The following is a 19,747-nucleotide window of genomic DNA, read 5'->3' as shown; positions in this document are numbered from 1 at the left end:
TCAGATCAAATGGGTGTGAAGTCTGGTTCACTCACCAAACACCACCAAACGCTGGTATATAAGAAAATATATTGCCACCCACAAATACCAGTCTTTGGATTTAAAATTTTGAGATCCTTATCGCCTAGTATTGAAATATGGTCTTCAAGGTTATAACCTTTCTTATAGAAAAAAAACCCAACTGAAGCACTCTGAGCTTCTGAAGCATATGATTTGGTTTAAAACTTTGTGGTCTTGTCCACTTGATAACAGAAGTATAGGTATCAAATTTTAAATGCTGTCGGGTGTATTGGTATTTTTAACCAGGTGTATGCATTCTAATTACTATAGAGTAGGGTATGTACATTTATATACCAGTAATCTACATTAAAGATTTGTCCGTTATTGACAGGTGTCCGCTATGGACAGGGTGCTCACTATTTCTGATGTGCTTATATATATAGTTCTATATAATTTCACATTTGTTTGTAAAGATGGAGGATTGGTGAATATCAATGGATAAAAAGATTATATATATATATTCATGTTCATATGTAATTAAAGGGATGGTGATGATATAATTAAATGAAAGGTCTTTGTTCTATGGGGTCCTGGAGGGGGGAGGTCAGGAAAATAGGGACATTTGGGTTGATCCGAGATTATATATTCCAATGATCATTTGTATAAGATATTTTATAAGCTTATAGGTGGGATATAAGTACATTTGTATATGGTAATTTTTGCTAGAAGACATGGTCACCTATGTTTATACCTTAGCACACTGAAGCCATTAAACTGGGGCTAGTGGGGGGGGGGGGGGGGGAGGGGGAGTGGCAGGTGGCCATGCATGGGTGAAACCATATATATATAAAACAGGCGGGAAGCCATCACCACTTGGGTTAAGTTAACCAAGAGCTTTTGATGATTGAAGGACAGGACTTCAAAATTATCATCGAATTATGTCTGGTTCTATCCATATATATACCTCTTGTATGGATATAACACATATATGTATATATGACGTTTGCACATTCCAATGAAACAGGTGAATTTTAGAAAAGTGACAACATCTATTGTATGATGTATATTTTTATGTCTTTTACTTTACTTATGTGATTCATTCATCAAAACTAACTTGGAGAACAGTGAAGGTTTTCACCTGCTCGGAACACCTGTCCTTTCTATTTATATACCTACAGGATTATAGGTACGTCTTTGGTATATTTCACTAAGGTGGCTTTATAATATAAAACGTCTGAAGACAAGCGCGGTATTAATTTCTCTAAGCGGATTTGAGGAAACTGAAGTGCCATTCAGTTATAAAGTATGTATAATTTTTTTGTTATGATTAATTTGATTCAATAAGCCTAATTTAAAAACAAAATAATTATAGTCTACAATATAATTGACCCTAGATGCTTTCATAAATTTTTCAAAAAAAAAAAAATCCTTATTCTTTCAGGAATACAGATAAAATGTTGGGCTTACCTATAAACACAAATATAAACAACATTGTAAAATAGATTCCCAGCCTTTATGATAACCCCGGAGTATTAAACTCCACATAAAAGAATTCCTTTATTCTCGGGGGTTGTAAACAGTTTGTGAATGAGAAAGATTACTCAGAGGTTAAATCTAGCTACCATCAATATTGTTAGGGTCAGTATATGCAGGCTAAAACATGCTTATAGTCATACTTACAGTCATTCGGTCAATCAATATACAAAAACATTTAACAGACTGTTTCATACAAAACTCCAATATGGACTTCTTCAAAGTCTAGCTGTTTTATTTTGATTATCAAATTATTGACCAGGCTACTTCAAAGCATTGTAAAATTTCAATATGGCTTGTTCAAGGACACATTTATTGGAGGTGTGCATTATATATTTGCATTAATCTTAATATATTGACTTTTTATTTCATACCTCTGCTATATAATTGTTTTGGGACGATTTCTAGTTTGTAAAACATTTTCTTCCATAAGTCTGATTTGAACCTGGTTAGAAAATAATAAGTCATATTGTCCTGTTTTTAACAACGGAGGTTGGGAATCAATATAATCATCTTTGGGCTTCGGTGCCAGATCAAGTGGTTATAGTGTAAGCTGTTCCAAGATATTACCACCATTGCAAACCCTCCACCTTCAGCTTTGCGCCAAGAGTTCAAATCCAATATTAACCAGTTACGACATATTTTGGTTGGCGCATGGACTTCGGCTAGATTCTTCCACCAATAAACCTGGCACGTCTTTAGTGACACTGATCGTTAACGTTAAAATTATCAAACCAAATAAAACCTCATCAATGAAAGCTTTTGTGTTGTAAACATATCCATGGACAATCTACTTATTTTAGCATGACTTAAGTCAAATTTTAGTGCAAATTTGAAAAAATAAAAATTATAATTTATTAGCACAGATATAAATTTCAGCAAAGATATAAACTATAAAGGTATACATGTTTTATTTGATGTTTTAAACACTTTTTTTTTATTGGTTTCAAGTTCCTTATATTTAATTTAGATACAGACCACTTTAACCAATATTACTCACTAGCTCTTATTATTATTCATGGCAGCCATATAAAGTTCTACTTCAAAACCTGGACAAGACCATATAATTTATTGTCATATTTGTCCACGTTACTTTTATTCCTGCGTGAATTTGATTTAATCCTTCGTTTTACTGTACTTCCTGTCCGCTACATGTTGGTGCCAGGTCGTATAAAGACCCTAGCATGTGACAGCTGTGTCCTGTTAGCTGGCTTATGGTGGGCTATAATCCAAAGTACCAAGCTGTGAAGAACAAATAGAAAAGTGACAAATATAACAAAATTCTGTGCAGCGATTGAGTCAAGACATCTATACTAGCTGAATTGCAGTTTTCTTTCCTTCATAATATCTGCATGTTCTTAAGAATTACATGTATATGTATATAGTATTAAATTATAGACTTTCATGGGAAGATTCCTACCGTAACCCCCACTCTGAGAAAAAAAAAATTCCTATAAGCACTTTATTATGATTTGATGATGTACTGACAACTGGTCTAAATCTATATAGATTTGAATTTGTGGCCATCAGCTTAATCTTCATCATACATCATTGTATTCCATACAGACGACTGAAATTAACTCTACAGTTATCCGGTTATATATTGTTGTTTTGCTATTTCAAATATGGGCCGGATGTCCCCTGACAACACATATTGGTAATGTGTAATAAAAAACATTCAATCGTAGGGTCCGTCATACCTTACCTTTGTCGTCGCGTCAAACCTTACCTTTGTCGTCGCGTCATCTCGAGTTGTTTGATCTGTGCTGGTAAATATCGAGAGTTAATGTGTATACATCTCATTTACATGCTTTTAGTGAAAGTTTCCTCCGATGAACTTTCTATCTTACAGGTGCAAACCTATAGCTACCTGCAGTCTACATATTTCATGTACAAGCTTAAATTTTTGCAACGAAGCTTTGAAAAATGAGTATGTTGATTCTTATATAGACAGATAATATATATGTATATATCGTCTACACGAAGTGTTTGTTTTATGTAATAATAAGTAATTTTGCATGTATGAGAAAGACAGTTGCTTTAATTTTTACAAAATGTCTAATATAGGATCAAATTTCTTTTTCTAATAAGTTTTTTGAAATGTAATAACATTATACTAAGCTGTACAATTTCATGAGTTCAAGCTGATCCAACATAAAAATTCAAGTGTACAGCTCTTAAATCCCAATAGTCTTCTTGTACATACAAAAATCAAATAAATATTTGTCTTAAAACAATACAAAACCAAACAACTCAAGTATGTCTGCAATGAAGTTCAAATGAATCATTTACGATATGTCTTGACGACTCTCATGCAACCAATCCAGTCACATGGAATGCAGTCACTGACATGAACTGAGTCAAGCTTTGGTTACCGTAAAGAAAATATTTTGATAGTCCGAAGTCATGGTGGAATCAAAACATAACTGTTTGTATCACTAAGTTTCTTCACTCTCTGTGAGTAATATTTTTGTTTTCAAAAACAATTTCAAAGAGATTGAACAAACTGCTTTTCCACTCAGCAAACCTCTTTGAATTCCTCTAAATGAACATGAAAATTTGTTCTGCAGCCTCCAAAAACATACAGACATTGATCCACGTATTGAAAATGTGCTGGGAGGCATCTGTCTGTCAATAGGACGTTAAACCTATATCAAAACAATTAACCAAACTAAATGAAGTTTGCCATTATGTTATTGTATAGTGGCCAAGTGCAATGCATGCACATTATCGCTTTCTTAAAAGTCTTTTTTTATATACATCTGATATTCAAGGATTATGTATGCATGTATTGCATTTGCCAGGTTTTCATTGTTGGTGATTTTCTCCAAGTACTCCGGCTTTGTAACTATAATTGTAAATCAAGTTGATCATGACCAAAGCTGTTATAAGAATGTTAAATACAAACAAAAAAATTCTGAAAATAAAGGTAATTGCCATGATTTTGATATCGATTGATTTAAGAGATCAGAGTGTTACAGTAATCTTGACATCTTGTCCCTCCCACTGATCCCCCTGTAATATACTGTCAATAAGACAGTGTGACAGATGGTGACTTTGGTATTGTTATACCCCCAGTAAGAACGAACACATTTCAGTAACTTTAAAAATACCTATATGTACCTGCTACCAGTGTTCAAGGTATATATATCACATGTAACCAATATCGCGGATATGTAAAATACCTTTCAATGTATACTTGGTTATAATCAATATTAATTCACAAGAATATACTTTTGCAAAATTACTTTGATTGCAAAATTCATCAAAAGTAAATTGCATGTGAAAGAAACTTTATTATATCTTTCAAGTCTACTGTTGCAAAGTGGAGGTCAAACGTCATAATTTTAGCATCCATTCTCTGACCCACATGAGATTCTCTTCAGCAAAGGTTTGGTTTAAATTTGGTTCGATAAATGTAGCATCCGAATGAAATCTATATGTATTACTAAATAACAGCCAGGTCATGATCATTTTAATATTTTAGACGCCTCCGGTGACGCCTTCGGTTTAGGAGGCGAAATAAAAGACAGAGAACTCAGAGAAAAAAAAACCATGGATCACTGTGAACAATGATCAATGCCTGGCAACTTCAGACCCACATGAGATTCTATCAACATCTAAATCACTCAGCCACCTAATGGCTCCGACCCGGGGTAGTGCAAGCTAATAAAGATTGTGTGTGACTGGCAGTGGTTTTTCTCTGGGTACTCCAACTTTTCTCCACTACCGAAATGTAACATGTCAGTCATGATATATCCTTAACTGATCATGAAGAATTTAGAAATTAAAAAGTAACTGAACAAAACTAAGAAAATATGGAGTCTGTACAAAAATATCAAAGTTGTATCATTTTCGATTGAATCTCGGTATTTGTTTAATTACCGTTTGTAAACATGTAAATGGAATATTTAGGTTTATGAACCGTTAAGCTGTTTTGCCATTAAGCTAGGTATAAACCAGGTGTTGATATCAGGGACTGATCTTTTTTATGTAGTCAATCTTACCGCTGTCCATATACAATCCTATCTGGGCCCATCTTGACTGACAGTCTGCACTCTGATAAGGATTATATTGGGAATTCAACAAATACATATACAAAAATATACATTGATTTATGGACAGTGTATTGAATTGTATACATGTCCTGTCAAGTGTACACAATCTGAAATGATACACACATCGTTGTTGGCAATATCTCACTATAAACGATCCTGCAGGTCAGTTTCTCTTTCCCCTAAAGCTAATTGATCATTCCTTATGTTAGTAATTTGTATCAAATTTAAAAGTGATTAGAAAATGAATATCTCTTGTGAATTAAAAGAGAAAAGAAAGAGAATACAGCATACATTTCAAAGCTCCTTCGAAGAATATTTTTTGAATTTATGTAAGGGTGGCCTCCAGTTCCCATGTATTGCAGTTTGTTGCATATATGAAGAGATTACAGTGCATGTTTTGGGAGCCTGAGGTATAATCGTGTTGCAAATGTGTCATCTTGTAATATTCTGATGAGTAACTCTTGTTCTTTTTATTATGCTATTCGAAAGAGATAGCTGAACTGGACAAAAAACATGACAGGCAATTATTGTATAATGTTTTTATTGTTCAATGTCCCCTCTAGATTTTAATATTAATTGTTAAAAATATCGTTTGGGCTGTTTTCATGAACCACTTACATAATGCATATATATATATATATGCTAATTAATGTGCATTCATAAAGTATGGCATTTAGGTTACTTGTATATATAAAATAGGCAAAGGGTTGCAGTTTCCTTCGATAAAACTGTTTGTATAAGACATTTTCATGAAAATATTTAAATTTATATACCTAATTTATCCAGTAAATTATACATTGTAATTAACTAATTAGCATTTACTCCATTTACATTAAACTTAAACTAGAAGTTTAGAGGTTATCATTTCTCATCATGATGTTTTAATTTGATTCTTTCAAACAACCAAAGTCGGATGGATGCCAAGGTGATACCTTTAGTCATACATTATTCAAACCAAAATATGGAGATTTTTATTATCAAAACAAATGTCTAGTTTATTCAAGTATCTTCAAATAAAACTTCTATGCACAAGATCAATGAAAAAAAGTATTTTTTGCCTTTAGAAGTTTGCTGTGTTTGATTTAATAGACAAAATAAAATCCAAACTATTTAATGACTTTCGCTAACGACATTCATGGACCAGTTTGGGTACAAGTGTATATAAAACATCTACTGGGTAAATATTCTGCAGTATAAGTATTTCATAAACATTACATCATGAGACTGAAGTACTCCATAAATATTCACCAACTCCACACAAAACTCTGTCAAGGTTCACACAAAAACAAATTGGGCCACGATAATACGATCCTTATTTGACAGTATCAAGGCGACATGGTATTTCCTGTAACCCAGACTTAAATCAGAGGATTACCGGGATTTAACCAGCTGAAGTATGTAATCTTACACATACTGAATATTTGATATCGGGCTTTAATGCATCAAAATCTCCTTCTATTAAAGATATACCGAGCTAGTAAAGCCGTGTGTGAAAATTTGACTCGTCAATCAGTAAGCGGTGGTACCTGACTGTTTAATCTGTCAGAGGGAACAAATAGGAAAGCGCCAAGCCAGGTGGACTTAAAAGAATAATAGATTTTAAAATCTCCTATTATGAATTTCATTATCGTGAAATTAGTTAGAGGTATTGTGGTATTTGTGGGGTAATTGGATTGGAGTAAGACTGACTTATCTTTATCCTTACCTGAGGTGAGCCAGGTAACCCGACCCCTAACCTGAATCACTTTAGGGTTCTAACTTGCATACCAAAAAAAACTTACAGGAATGTGTAGAAAATTTCCTGATAAATTGTGTCGGCTATATTGAAAGTAAAAATCTGATAAAATCTCCAGTATTGATTTGTATTATAGGTTGTAATGTTGTAATTTGATTTTCCTCTCCTCTAACTGTCTGATGGTTTTAAAGCCGTCCTGACACGTTTCATCCCTTCCATGCTTGGCGGCAGTGTACAAACAATAATATTCACCTCGTGGCTAGAAATTCAATAATGTTCAAAGAAAGTAATTAAATTTTATTCTGCGGCGATATGAAAATATTAAAGTGCTGATTAATAAGATAAAAACATCTATTGATGTATCTCTGCTTTTGAGTCGTCTGATGAATGGTGAAAAATACATTTTCATATTTTGATGACAGTAGATACAGAAATCGAGCTACTAGGTTTTTACAAGGGTCGGTCGTTATGATATTGATACAACTATAATTATTATAAGCAACTGAATTGGAACTTCAGTTGGTTATTAGTATGTCAGACTGATAATTACAAAAATGGAACACACACCTGTTCATAGAGCAATATTCATGGTTCATTAATTGATTTTAAATGCTTTCAAAAGTGTGTTTGAAATTTTGATACAGGGTCAAATTTTACTGTTTCATGTTACCTGCTTCCCTATAGTTAATGTTTGATTGATTGTATATAATTAGGGGTATCTGATCTATAACAGATAAACTTGGGGAAATGTCATGAGAGGATCATAAAAACTGAGGCTGTCAACGCCAGGGTTCAGTTTTAATGGACCAATAAACTTTGTATTCTTCCACCACAAAACTTTGTATTCTTCCATTCACCCCCTGAAATTTCCTAATGGACTGGTCTAGTCTTTGATTTAGAAGAGTCTAAATGTGTCTTTAGGGGTGAATGATTTAAACTTAATAAGATTTATAGTCGTCAGCATCATATGATATCTTTTATTGAAGAATATATATGGCAGATGTATATAGTTGTGAAATGACCTTTTTTTGGGGGTGAGGGCCGGGGTATAAATTTGGCTATACAATGAATTTAAACCCTCGATAATCAAGAAAACTTCAATCCAAATTTAAACCATCCGGATTACAAATTTTCTGGATTTCTGAATTCTCTGATAAGTTAATTTGTAACATGCATTATGGTAATCAGTTCCCGTATGTTTCTGCCTTACTGTGGACTGCGAGTTTTCCAGACTATCAGCGCCCGTATAATCGGGGTTCCACTATATTCACAATTTATTTCAAAGAACAAATAGCCTCCATGCAGCAAAAATTAATACACGACATTTTTTACCAAGAAGTCACCACTATGGTTAAGATGTGTTTTTAGCATTAGAGGATCTCTATGATAAGATACATGTACATGAAAATCTAACCTATCATGTTGTATTTTCAGGTGATATCGGCAGCATTAAGATGCAAGTGATCCCACAAACCCAGTTTATTCCTCTCCCGGAGATTCTGTGTCTCGTCATCCTCGACTTGAACAGTAAACAAGTCGTGGCCACGCTTGACGTCATACACACGCGCCTCACTCAGTGTTTCAACGACCTTGAGTCTCCCGGAGTACAAGTTCTATATGATACCCTCGGTATTCTCATACGCCAACGCAAGGTCTTTCACAATGGTAAGTACCAGACTGGAATGCTATACAAAAACTTTTACCCCTATATATTCAAATTCAAGATGTTCCATTATAGGTAAGTATATATATATAAAGTGTTAATAATGTTCCCAAATATATTCTTGAAACCCTTTTTACAGGTAAAATGCCAAATACAAGACGTCCATATAGTGAAAAGTGAAAATGGAGCACAGCTCTTTTATTCAGACCCTAATATATAATCAATAAAGCAAGTACAAATGAACTGGTCCTATAGTTAATTTGAGATACTCCTGAAAACCATTGTTATGTGTTAATGAATGGATTTTCAAAATTATAAATAACACCTGAGTCTATATGCATGTGTGTAACCATAATGTACTTTCAGCAATTATGTTTATTGAAAATTAAATAACTCTCATGATCAAAAGTCTGTTATATTTTGAACAAATTGTGATATATGATATTTCATGAATTTCTTGTTATTGGATTAAGTCAGGAAAATTGGTTTGATGAGTTATAATGTACCAGGACCTGGTAATAGTTTATAGAAGAAAATTATAGAGGGTATCTCGTGTTTGGAAGGGAAAGGGGCACAGGGCAGGAGCTTTATTTGGGTGGAAATTACATACAATGTAACTGGAGATGGCCGTTTATCTGACAAGTTTAAAGGGCCCTTCCACCCAGTAACCCACAAATACAAACAGATAGCACAGACGAAAGATTTCAAAGGAGAGTGCCGAGTATATGATGTCATAATGAAAGTTAAACTGATCAAAATTGTGAAAGCACGACAAAGACAACGATCAGATAAACAAATAGTGGGTATTTAATTCCGCATTAATTTCCGGGCAGATTCATTTCAGGTGTCTCGATCGTCTCTTGTCTCTCGGTATTGTCACCTGACAAATACATTGAAGTGTCGAGGAATTGTTTTTGTCCATTCAGGGTGAGGGTATCAAAGTTTTGTATAGCGGGGGAGACAGCTTTTGTCAAGTTCTTGTACACTTGCAAGTCAATTTGTAGATTTGATTGTGCACCATTAACATTGACGGTGATAATCTGGCAGATCCTATTGTGTTGCACTCCCATGTTTTTAAGATTTGTGAAAATTTAACGGATTAAATTTCCAACTGGCACTTCCTATACAATTTATCAAGGTTTTAAATGGCATTGATGGTTTCTAAATGACTGTTTTCTCCTCTCGGCTAAATGTTAAGCATTATTCTGAAGCGATTTCAGTATTTGTATATTTGGCGTCATTTTAATGAGCATTATAATTGGACAAAAGGTGTCATTTTTATTCTATTATTCATGATTTTAACCAATGGCCCAGTTGACTATTTGTATAAATCAGATTAATGCTACGGGTTGTGATGTTCAAGCGAGCTATTCGTTACTATGTCGGTGTTACTATGTGTTGCTGTAAATATTGAGTTTGAGTTTTCTGACTCGGTTCAAATTTGAAAATTGAAACCTTGAATATATATAAATATCACTGATCACCAAGGCGATTTTCAGATTCATGTCTTGAGAGAATTTTTATCACAATTTTGATATTCTACAGAGACTGGTGGCCAGCCAACTGGTCAAGCCAGATAGTACAAGTAGTGTATAGAATAGATGATGCTTGTGACATATCCTACTATGTAGTGTTGTACCTAATGATATAAAATGACCAGTGGTCAGTCCAGCCATATGTACCATCTTTGTTTGGATTGGTGTATTGATGATGTTAATGGACTGAGAGTTACCACCTTAGACCTAATTTAGACCCATCCATCACAGCTCCGGACAACTGGACACTTATTGACCATTTGCTATGTGGGTAATGGTCAGTTTTGACCACACTGACCAGACTGATAGGCCTACAGTGATGTTTTGTGAAAGGTGTCGGGACCAGGGACCCTTTCATTGAAGGTTCCCCAATGGCAGATAGCAGGGACAGATATTCTTTGTTGAGTTGTCAGACACATTTAGGTAGTGTTATAACCCAGTCGTATATGATACCACATCCAAGTGTTAAGGTTTAGTGACCAATGGTGATGACAGGTGTTATAAAAGCTTTAATTTATCCACCCCTGAAATTTCATAATAGACTGGTCTAATCTTTGATTTAGAAGAGTCTAAATATGTCTCCAGGGGTGAATTCTACATCAATATCTGTATGATAAGTAGTGAAAAGGTTGATGCAATGTTTCATAATGTAGCATTGTGAAGCCTTTAGTAATAAGTCTTGGTATTAAGTCACTAAGTTTAAAGGTGGTTTATCAGGTAGCTTTTATAGTTATTTAGACGACTGAACCTTTTATTTCTATAATAGAGATTTCAGTATTATCACTTCCTAAATAAAAGTGTGTGCTAGCTTGCCTATCTTGTCACACTACTGCAAACCCCTTCATTATCGCAAAAGAGGTACAAATTTCAGTGTAATTTTGCAAGAAAGCTCAAGTGCAAATTCAAAAGTCTTGGAAAAGTTATGTATGCCGCAAATATGTTGAAAATATTGAAGATACAAAATTTTATTAAAAAATAAAGCGGTTCTCAGTACTGTACTCTTCGAATATAAATTTATTACTGGTACCTTATAATTAATAATGTTTTAATTGTTTTTCCTATAGAAAACTAGAAAATTAGATCTATTCATCTGTCAAATATTCAATACATCAATGATCTGTTTGTTTATATTGTCTGTCCATTTTATTTAATTGTCATGCCATGAAATGGAGGGACAGCGTACATACATAATGTTACCATCTCCTTCCCATCCTGTCATGATCCCAATTTCTCTTTACAATTTTGTATTTGAATAGCTTAGCCTGTTGCAATGGAAAGCCAAAAATAACAATTACAAACATGAAACCAAAACTGTAGTCATACAATGCAGCCAGTAAATTGGATCCCAGTGCACATTTACCAGCTGTGTCTGTTACCGGGGAATAGTTCTGCTTTTTGTATGATTTCTGTGTTATTCTATTTCTGCAACAGCTGCGGTACATAGGTACTTGTTGGTAAATAATTACGATATAATATATCTAGTGTAGGCTAATCCATTTGGTAATGCATAGCTTGGCAATTTGTAATGTTAGATAGAGCTTTCTGTAATATTATACTTCAAAAATTAATTTTATGGAAGTATTTCCTTACATAAATTTAAATTAAGTTGATCTACACAAACCATTGACCTTCAATATAAAAAAAGAATTTTGCCAAAAAAAAAAAATGATGCTTTGAAAAAAAAAAAAAAAAAATGATGCTTTGAAAATATTAAAAGAAAAAAAAGTAAGAGGGGGTCCAAGAGACCTTTGATTACATTAATGACCTTGACCTTGGGATCATGCGATTACACCAGAATGAAAGTCAGAAATTGATCATTATAAAACTGTGAAAACATTTGTAGATTCCATCTGTCATTTCGGAGGATATCCCAAAGGAAAATACCAGGAGAGTGTGAAAAAGGCAACAATTTGTCCTCCACCATTAGGGTATTATCTACTGGCCCCTCTATGACAGGATTAATTGGGTGTGAAGAGAAGCGTTTACATGGGAGTGGTAATATTTAGGACAATTCAAAAATCACTGGGGCAAATACCTGTACCTCTGTGGTCAATTGAACCCTCAGACAAAATTTGACAATATGGGGTTATAAATGAGCCAGCGAATGGCAGGATAGAGGCCTTGGTCGTAACAGATTGGACAAGTTTGGTCAAACGCGGGGTTAACAGGTTGACATTGTATAGCAAAACCCTCAAATATTTATATATTTGACTTGAGTTGCAGTTGAATGAAGCTGAGTGGGTATTTATACTATTTAGTGTTGGCTCTGACTTTGATGAATGGTCAGTCTATCAAAGTTCAGGTCCTTTACAACCGGAGGTCATTAAAAGTCAATTTCATTTGCATGAAAACACAATGATGAGGTATTTAGTATGGCTTGTACCCTGTTCACTGTGGTGGAAATGTATTTTATATAGGTTTCAAATGGAAGGAGCTTTCAATAGAATCCTCGGCTATTGAAAGCCAATGTGGTTGTTGATGGTCTAGACATATAAAGAATAATTTACACATCTTTGCAGCCAGGATTAACGGTCCTTGTTGATGCAATAGACCCTGTACTTTACCATAAACAGTTTAAAGACTTCCAAACTAAAGACATGTTTCTTCAGATGTGTTCATAAACATGTTATTTTCATTTTACATATATAACAGTTTTTATAGTTCAACATTGATGTTGGATTTACGGTAAATGGTTACATATACATGTACAAAAGTCTAAGTCGAGCTATCTGATTGTGTTTGTATACTGTAGTGTATAATATGAAATGTTGATTGTGTAAAAATGTTTGTTGTTTTCGTGGTTGCTGTGAAAACATGAATATAAATACACCAAATTTTGTTTATATAGGATATCATGCATCGATCAGCTCTATGCTAATATCACAAATATTTCTATCTGCAAAATGGTTAAAGAACAAACTCCAAACCAAAATTACAAATTAATGTTTTATGTTATACAGAATCATGCCTATTAAATATTGATATGCATATGGCCAATGAAATGTTAGGAAAATAGAAATTGATATCTAAAAAAATTGCTTTTGACATATACAAGGTTTCATTCAAAATTTACATGAGTTAACAAGGGTTATTTTCATCTACTTTACTGTAAATTATCAAATTAGGAATGATGTCTGCTGAATTCATTTACTCATTCACCCATGAAGACACATTTAGACACTTCTAAATCAAAGACTAGACCAGTCCATTTTGAAATTTCAGGGGTGAAAAAGTTAATAGTGATGGATGGCCAGTACCCTTTGGCTCTTTTTTTTTGCTGAACTCTCTAATATTTTTTGTTGTTGCTGAACTCTCTAGATGCAAATACTACCTCAAAATGAGACAAATTATCAGACAATTTCAGAGATTTCCACATTTACAGAGTTTGCGCGGTCACATAAATACATAATTGTGAATATTTAATTGTGTTCATGGTAACTAGACGATTTGGTTTTTCCCAGTTTAGGGAAAATATAATAATGTTTTTCAGTATTCATTGAATAATTGTGGATTTGCCCCGAGTAATAAAGAGAGAACACTTTCAAGGGGAGGGTGTTTTTGACGGCAGTACTACACTGTTTTGCATAAATTGTGGTTTTTATATGCACATGAATTAAGTGAGAAATATAGCTGAAGGCCTTGGTTATTGATACCAGCTCGGTAACCATGGTGATATAGACAACAATCAGGTGTGACTTAGTGGTCACAATGGTCAGCTAGACTTTGTGGTCAAACTGATAGGGGCTAGATTAAGTCCTTGGGTCTTTGTAGGGAACTTTAAATATAGGTATTAAAGGTGTCTATGGTAAAGATTGTTGAACCTCTAGGACATTTAGGGCGTTTTAAAAACATTTGGTATTCCTCAACTCTGTAGTTGGACTTCAACTCATGACTCACCCCTGAAGACACATTTAGGCTCTTCTAAATCAAAGACTAGACCAGTCCATTATGGAATTTCAGGGATGAATGAGTTAAAGTGTTTGAAATTTTAACTGCATTTGATGGTCAGGTGTCGTTCCTGACAAATACTTTTGGAAGAAAACATTTGCATTAATTTCATTAAAAATTCTATCACTGTCAACTTGCAGTTTGAATGAAAAAGAACATGATGAACTAATTACAAGATATTATGGTTTACATTTCATATCAAGGAATTAATTTTTCCCTCCAGTTCCTGCACTATTACACATTTCCTGTTGCAGTCTCCTGATGTTTGATATAGATTAATTTTGTTCTCATTTTAACCCACATGTAAAGTACAAATTCACTGCTTGTATGGAATAAAACTGATGTTTGATTGTGGCTTTGTGAATATATTATCCGAATCCATCGTAATTATATTTGTTCTGGTATTGAGACGGCCCTTAATAGGCGCGTTATGGTGAATTATTATTGATTATAGATAGTAAATAGTTAAAGTGTTTGACTTTCACTTCACTTTTACCAATATACCTTACCAGCATTGAAGGGTTTGCTATCAGACTGTACCCTGATACCAATATCTCATTGTAATTACCAGCAATGAAGGGTTTTGATATTCTGTATTTGCATATTAGAGTTATCTGCCCTTACAGGTAGCTATTGTCTGATATACGATATGATATGTTTGGAAATGTAACATCAGAGTTTCAAGAAAAAAAAGACAAGATTTTTGCTTGCAAAATTTTGATGTCAGGAAAAAAAAAATTATATATCATAATAGATATACCTACCCACAAGGGAGATAACTCTGTAATATGTGAAGAAGGAATAAGGCTGCTCCCTGGCTGATACCAGTATCTTATTATATTTTACCAGCTATATATTATTTGATGGGTTTTAGATGGTTTGTTTTTGGAATTTCTGGCCTTTTATTTCATCTACACAATTTGCATATGTAGTTTTCAATAAAGGTGTATTTTCGCTTCAGCAAATTTTTTTTAATTTTTAAACTTACAAAATTGAAGTTGCCCAAAACAAACCTATTTCATCAAGATTTAATTCATAATGCTTGCTTTAGCTATGATGTCAAGCAAAGTTTTCTATGAAATTCCTATATAGATAATTATTTTGGTATTGACATGGTGAATACATCCAATCTATAGCTTACGGCGGGGGGTTCTCTAGATGTAGAAGTCCTAGACTAGCCTGGATATCATAATGACCTCATGTCTCTATAATGACGTGACATGTAACCCTGGGCTAGCTGACCTTATCTATATCATACCTATATTGATTATACCTATAATTACTGATGTTACGCTGTTTTAACCAGGGGTATAAATGGTTCGGGATTAACATGAAGGGCTGGGTCATCAGAACATCGCTCCTGGCCAGGACACACGGAAGATAAAATTGATGATATCAGTCCTGTTAATTTGATAATTCTCTAGGTTTTCAAGTATAATAACTCATTCACCCCTAAAGACACATTTAGGCTCTTCTAAATCAAAGGTGAGACAAGTTCATTATGAAAATTAGGGGGGGGGGGAGAATACATTAAGCAGAGAACACTTTCGGGTTTTACATGCAGACAATTATCTACTACCAGTGTCGATGTATATATTCAAACCTTTCTGTAAAGAACAAGGGGAAGTGGTCTATACAGCAAAGTTGTCAAATTGTGTTATAAATGGCCATTTTGGACCCTATGGAATTGGTCGTAATAAGCAGGTGCTCTCTATACAGAGGTGGTCACTAAGGCAGGTTTCACTGTCTCAGGGTTCAAAATTGCCCATTTCAATGCATGTATATTTAAGACCTCTTGGATATATATATGAAAGACCATATTTTCTTTGATAATTTAAATTGGCAGGCTTGACTTTATATAATACACTTTACTTGACAGCGTAAGATGAATTTTGAGAAAATTTAAAAACAGCCCAAAACACTGTTACATGTAGTGCAGTTGATTTTTCTAAATGTTTGCCAAAAGGTACTGGCATTTTATTCTGTTACATTTAATTGGCATTAATGTTCCTGATTATAGGACTTGACTTAAGGTATTACGTGGCACTCAGGACACCATTTCGTTTCAATGTCCGGCAATGAGCCAAACCAGAAAATTTCATTAATGTTTTGTGAATGAATTTGAAAAAGGTTTGTTGATAACACTATCGTATCTTGTTTGTTACCTTTAACCACAGGTGCCTTAAAACCTACATGCATGTGTGGCCTATATGTTGATAGATATATACTTGTTACTTATATACATGTAAACCGTAGATACCCGGTGTGTTAGCAATATAGAGATAGAACACTATTACAGCTGACAAGTTTTATCATAAAACTAACTTTTTATCCCTGATGAATAACTCATAGATATTACCTGATGTTTGTTTTGTCAACCGTTTTAAGTTGATCTGGGTATTTCAAATGTTATATCGTACATCAATAAAAATAAACTTTTAATGTTCTACATGCGGTTTCCATAGCGATGAGGACGCTTTCCTATGCATTTACGTTAAAAAAAAAAAAATTCTGCATGTGACACATACTTATGCATTTATGTTTAAAAATTATTTTTTTCTCCACATCATAGATTATCTCGGATTGTAATTTACACCGATATTTACATGTGATCTCATGTTTTATGGATAGCGGGTATTTTACTGAGTTAATGTACCTGAGCAGTTTATTGCTGTTGACAGGCAGGGCGTTAAATTACACAACATGTAGGAGATACATAGCAAAGATAGCATTTTACTACACTGTAAACAACTACACACGGAAAAGGGGCAAACTTTCAGGATCCGGGGGAAAAGAAATAAAAGAAATGACATAATAAAAGACTTTTTTTTTTTAATTCCGAATTGTAAAAGAAAGTCAACAAACATACTTAACTATAAAAACTTCATGAAAAAGATGAAATATGTTTATATGTACCAGGTAGTTAAACTCTATGTTAATTGATTGAGGTATGATATACCAATTTTTGACAGATTTCATGAAAAACTCACATAATACCGTTTCTTTATGTACCATGCATAAGTCAAATAATTCATAAGTTGTAAATTATACAAGAACCTGACCTTCAAGGCACAATGTATTCTTCTGCATGTATATTGGTATTAATTAATAAAGCCTCATTAGCATTTGCATTATGTAGCTGATTTAATTACTGTGACGATGCATTTCTCTGGGAATAACAAGTAATTAATCTACATATTCTATAGTAGCATAGTAATGACATGTACGTGAACAATAAAAGATTCTTGTGCCTAGCCTCTTATACAATTTGTATAAATGTCACATAACCAAACTACCACCTGTACAGCTAGGTGTTCAGTTGCCCTACCTCCAAGTGTGGTCCTAGATTTTAAAGCTGTGACAAGTTTGGAAAAAAAATGTTTAGATTTAAAATCACCTATAAACTATAATCTTAAATAAAATTTTTTTGTTTTATCTATTTTTTGTATATACGATCAACAAGTTTACCATATTTGTCCATAAATGTGCACATGTCTCTTAACTCTGATTATAATGAATTAATTATATACCTTCCCACATCCTTTATTATTACCATAATGTAAATTAATGATACTTGAGCACAATAATCCCATTGTACAAACATTCTGCATATAAATTCACCACACAGAGAATGTATTTGCCATAATAAGCACCCAGGGCACTTAAAAATTGTAACGAAGATGGTGCTTATTAGGGAAACAAAATCTAAGTTGTGGACTCTTACATTCACCACACATATTTTTTTAGGGGTCCAAAAATATGGCCTAAATAAGCTGTGAATAAGATGTAGATCAGTATCAGACTAAACCTTTGACTTATATCCTAGAGTTTATTGGGTCAATTACGGAATTCCTGTTTAGAAAAAACCTACTGTAATTTAAAAGTTTAAGTTATGAGTCTGAGAAGATGAATCGAATGAACAGTCTATATATATAAACAGCCACCTGTATACATCAAATACAGACAAACAGACAATTAGTCACAGACTGAGTCAGTGAGTGTACGATGGGGATCTACTCCCAGGTATTCGCTGGTATCTGAAGACTTCCCAGAGTGGTAGGCATGTTAGACAAACTACATCCTCTTACGGGCTCAGGTACAGGTAAATTTGTAACATAAACTTCCCAGGGCTCAGGGATATGGTGCAACATCTTCCTTATCTAAATACAGATGAGAACACAGGGACTTGAATATTTTTAGACCTCAGTAAATTATTAGGTTCTCAAGGATAAAGTTTGGTGCTTTTTATGACAAAAATCCTATAAAGAATTAATAGATAATGTAAAACTAAATGAGAAATTTTTCAGAAATTATTATTTAGCAAAAAGTTAGTGATAATGATTTCCATTCATGATTTGGATTTCCAATCAATTGTCTCAATGGGAATTAATAAATAACTCACTCAAGTTATAGATTGATTTATCACATTTGTGATATTTTAGTTAACATCATCATGTAAGATCATCAGAGTTACTTCCCTTTGTTTCAGTCCACCAGTGACAGAGTAAAATGAAGGGAAGTAACTCTGACAGATCAGAATGCAAATACCTGAAATATTTTAAGTCCAACAGCAGGTGATGTTACTACATTTATTTTGGAATTAACTATTAATATTTTGATGTTTTATATTTTGTAGGGAGCGGATACTTTGTGGTGACCCCGGATACCTATCGCTTGCCGACAGACGATCCTCAGCAGACCTACCCCGTAAGCTGGATGCATTATAATCCGATGTACATTCCGGTCCTGCAAAACCAACAAAAATCCCTACTGACTCGCTCAATATCCTGTCAAGTCAGCTTAGTGAACCAGCCGCAAAATGTTCCGCAAGGTTTGCAGACACAGGCGCCACCTACTCAAATCCAACCCTCCACACCGACGGAGGTTTCCAAACCACGGGAGGAGATCTACTCAGATGGAATAGATGTACTTAATTCTGTAGCCAATGAAAAGCCCCGTCTCAGTCGTAGTTCAAGTGCGAGACATGCTAAGGAAAAAACAAATAAGGATGAACGAGGCAGTGCTAAGTCAATCAGCAGGTGTTCATCGATGAGGGGTGAGCGGGGCTGCCGAGATGGAGAAAATCGTGACCTTAACCTTGCTAATAGTAACATAAACAAGGTCAAGGACAAAGGTAGGTTAATGGCAACAACAGTCATAGTACTGAATCTTGAGTCATCTTGTTTTTGGTTATGAATAGAATCAATGTTTGAAAAATGCTTATATATTTATGAAATCCTGGGCAAACTGATTCCACAATATCCTAATGTTACAA

The 19,747-nt window shown here is 34.0% G+C and overlaps 1 protein-coding gene across 1 annotated transcript in view; it reads left to right on the top strand.

Moving 5' to 3' along the window:
* The window catches only part of LOC138323965 (uncharacterized), a 28,858-nt gene that overhangs the window by 5,292 nt on the left and 3,819 nt on the right, over positions 1-19,747 (top strand). The window contains exons 2-3 of the mRNA XM_069268923.1: positions 8,761-8,991; positions 19,109-19,606. Coding sequence (XP_069125024.1) covers positions 8,761-8,991; positions 19,109-19,606 — 729 coding nt within the window. The remainder of the gene's footprint in view (positions 1-8,760; positions 8,992-19,108; positions 19,607-19,747) is intronic.

Source organism: Argopecten irradians, chromosome 5, assembly GCF_041381155.1.
Source record: "Argopecten irradians isolate NY chromosome 5, Ai_NY, whole genome shotgun sequence".
In the NCBI taxonomy this organism is placed as follows: Eukaryota; Metazoa; Mollusca; class Bivalvia; order Pectinida; family Pectinidae; genus Argopecten; species Argopecten irradians.
This window is presented reverse-complemented; position numbering and strand designations above follow the sequence as displayed.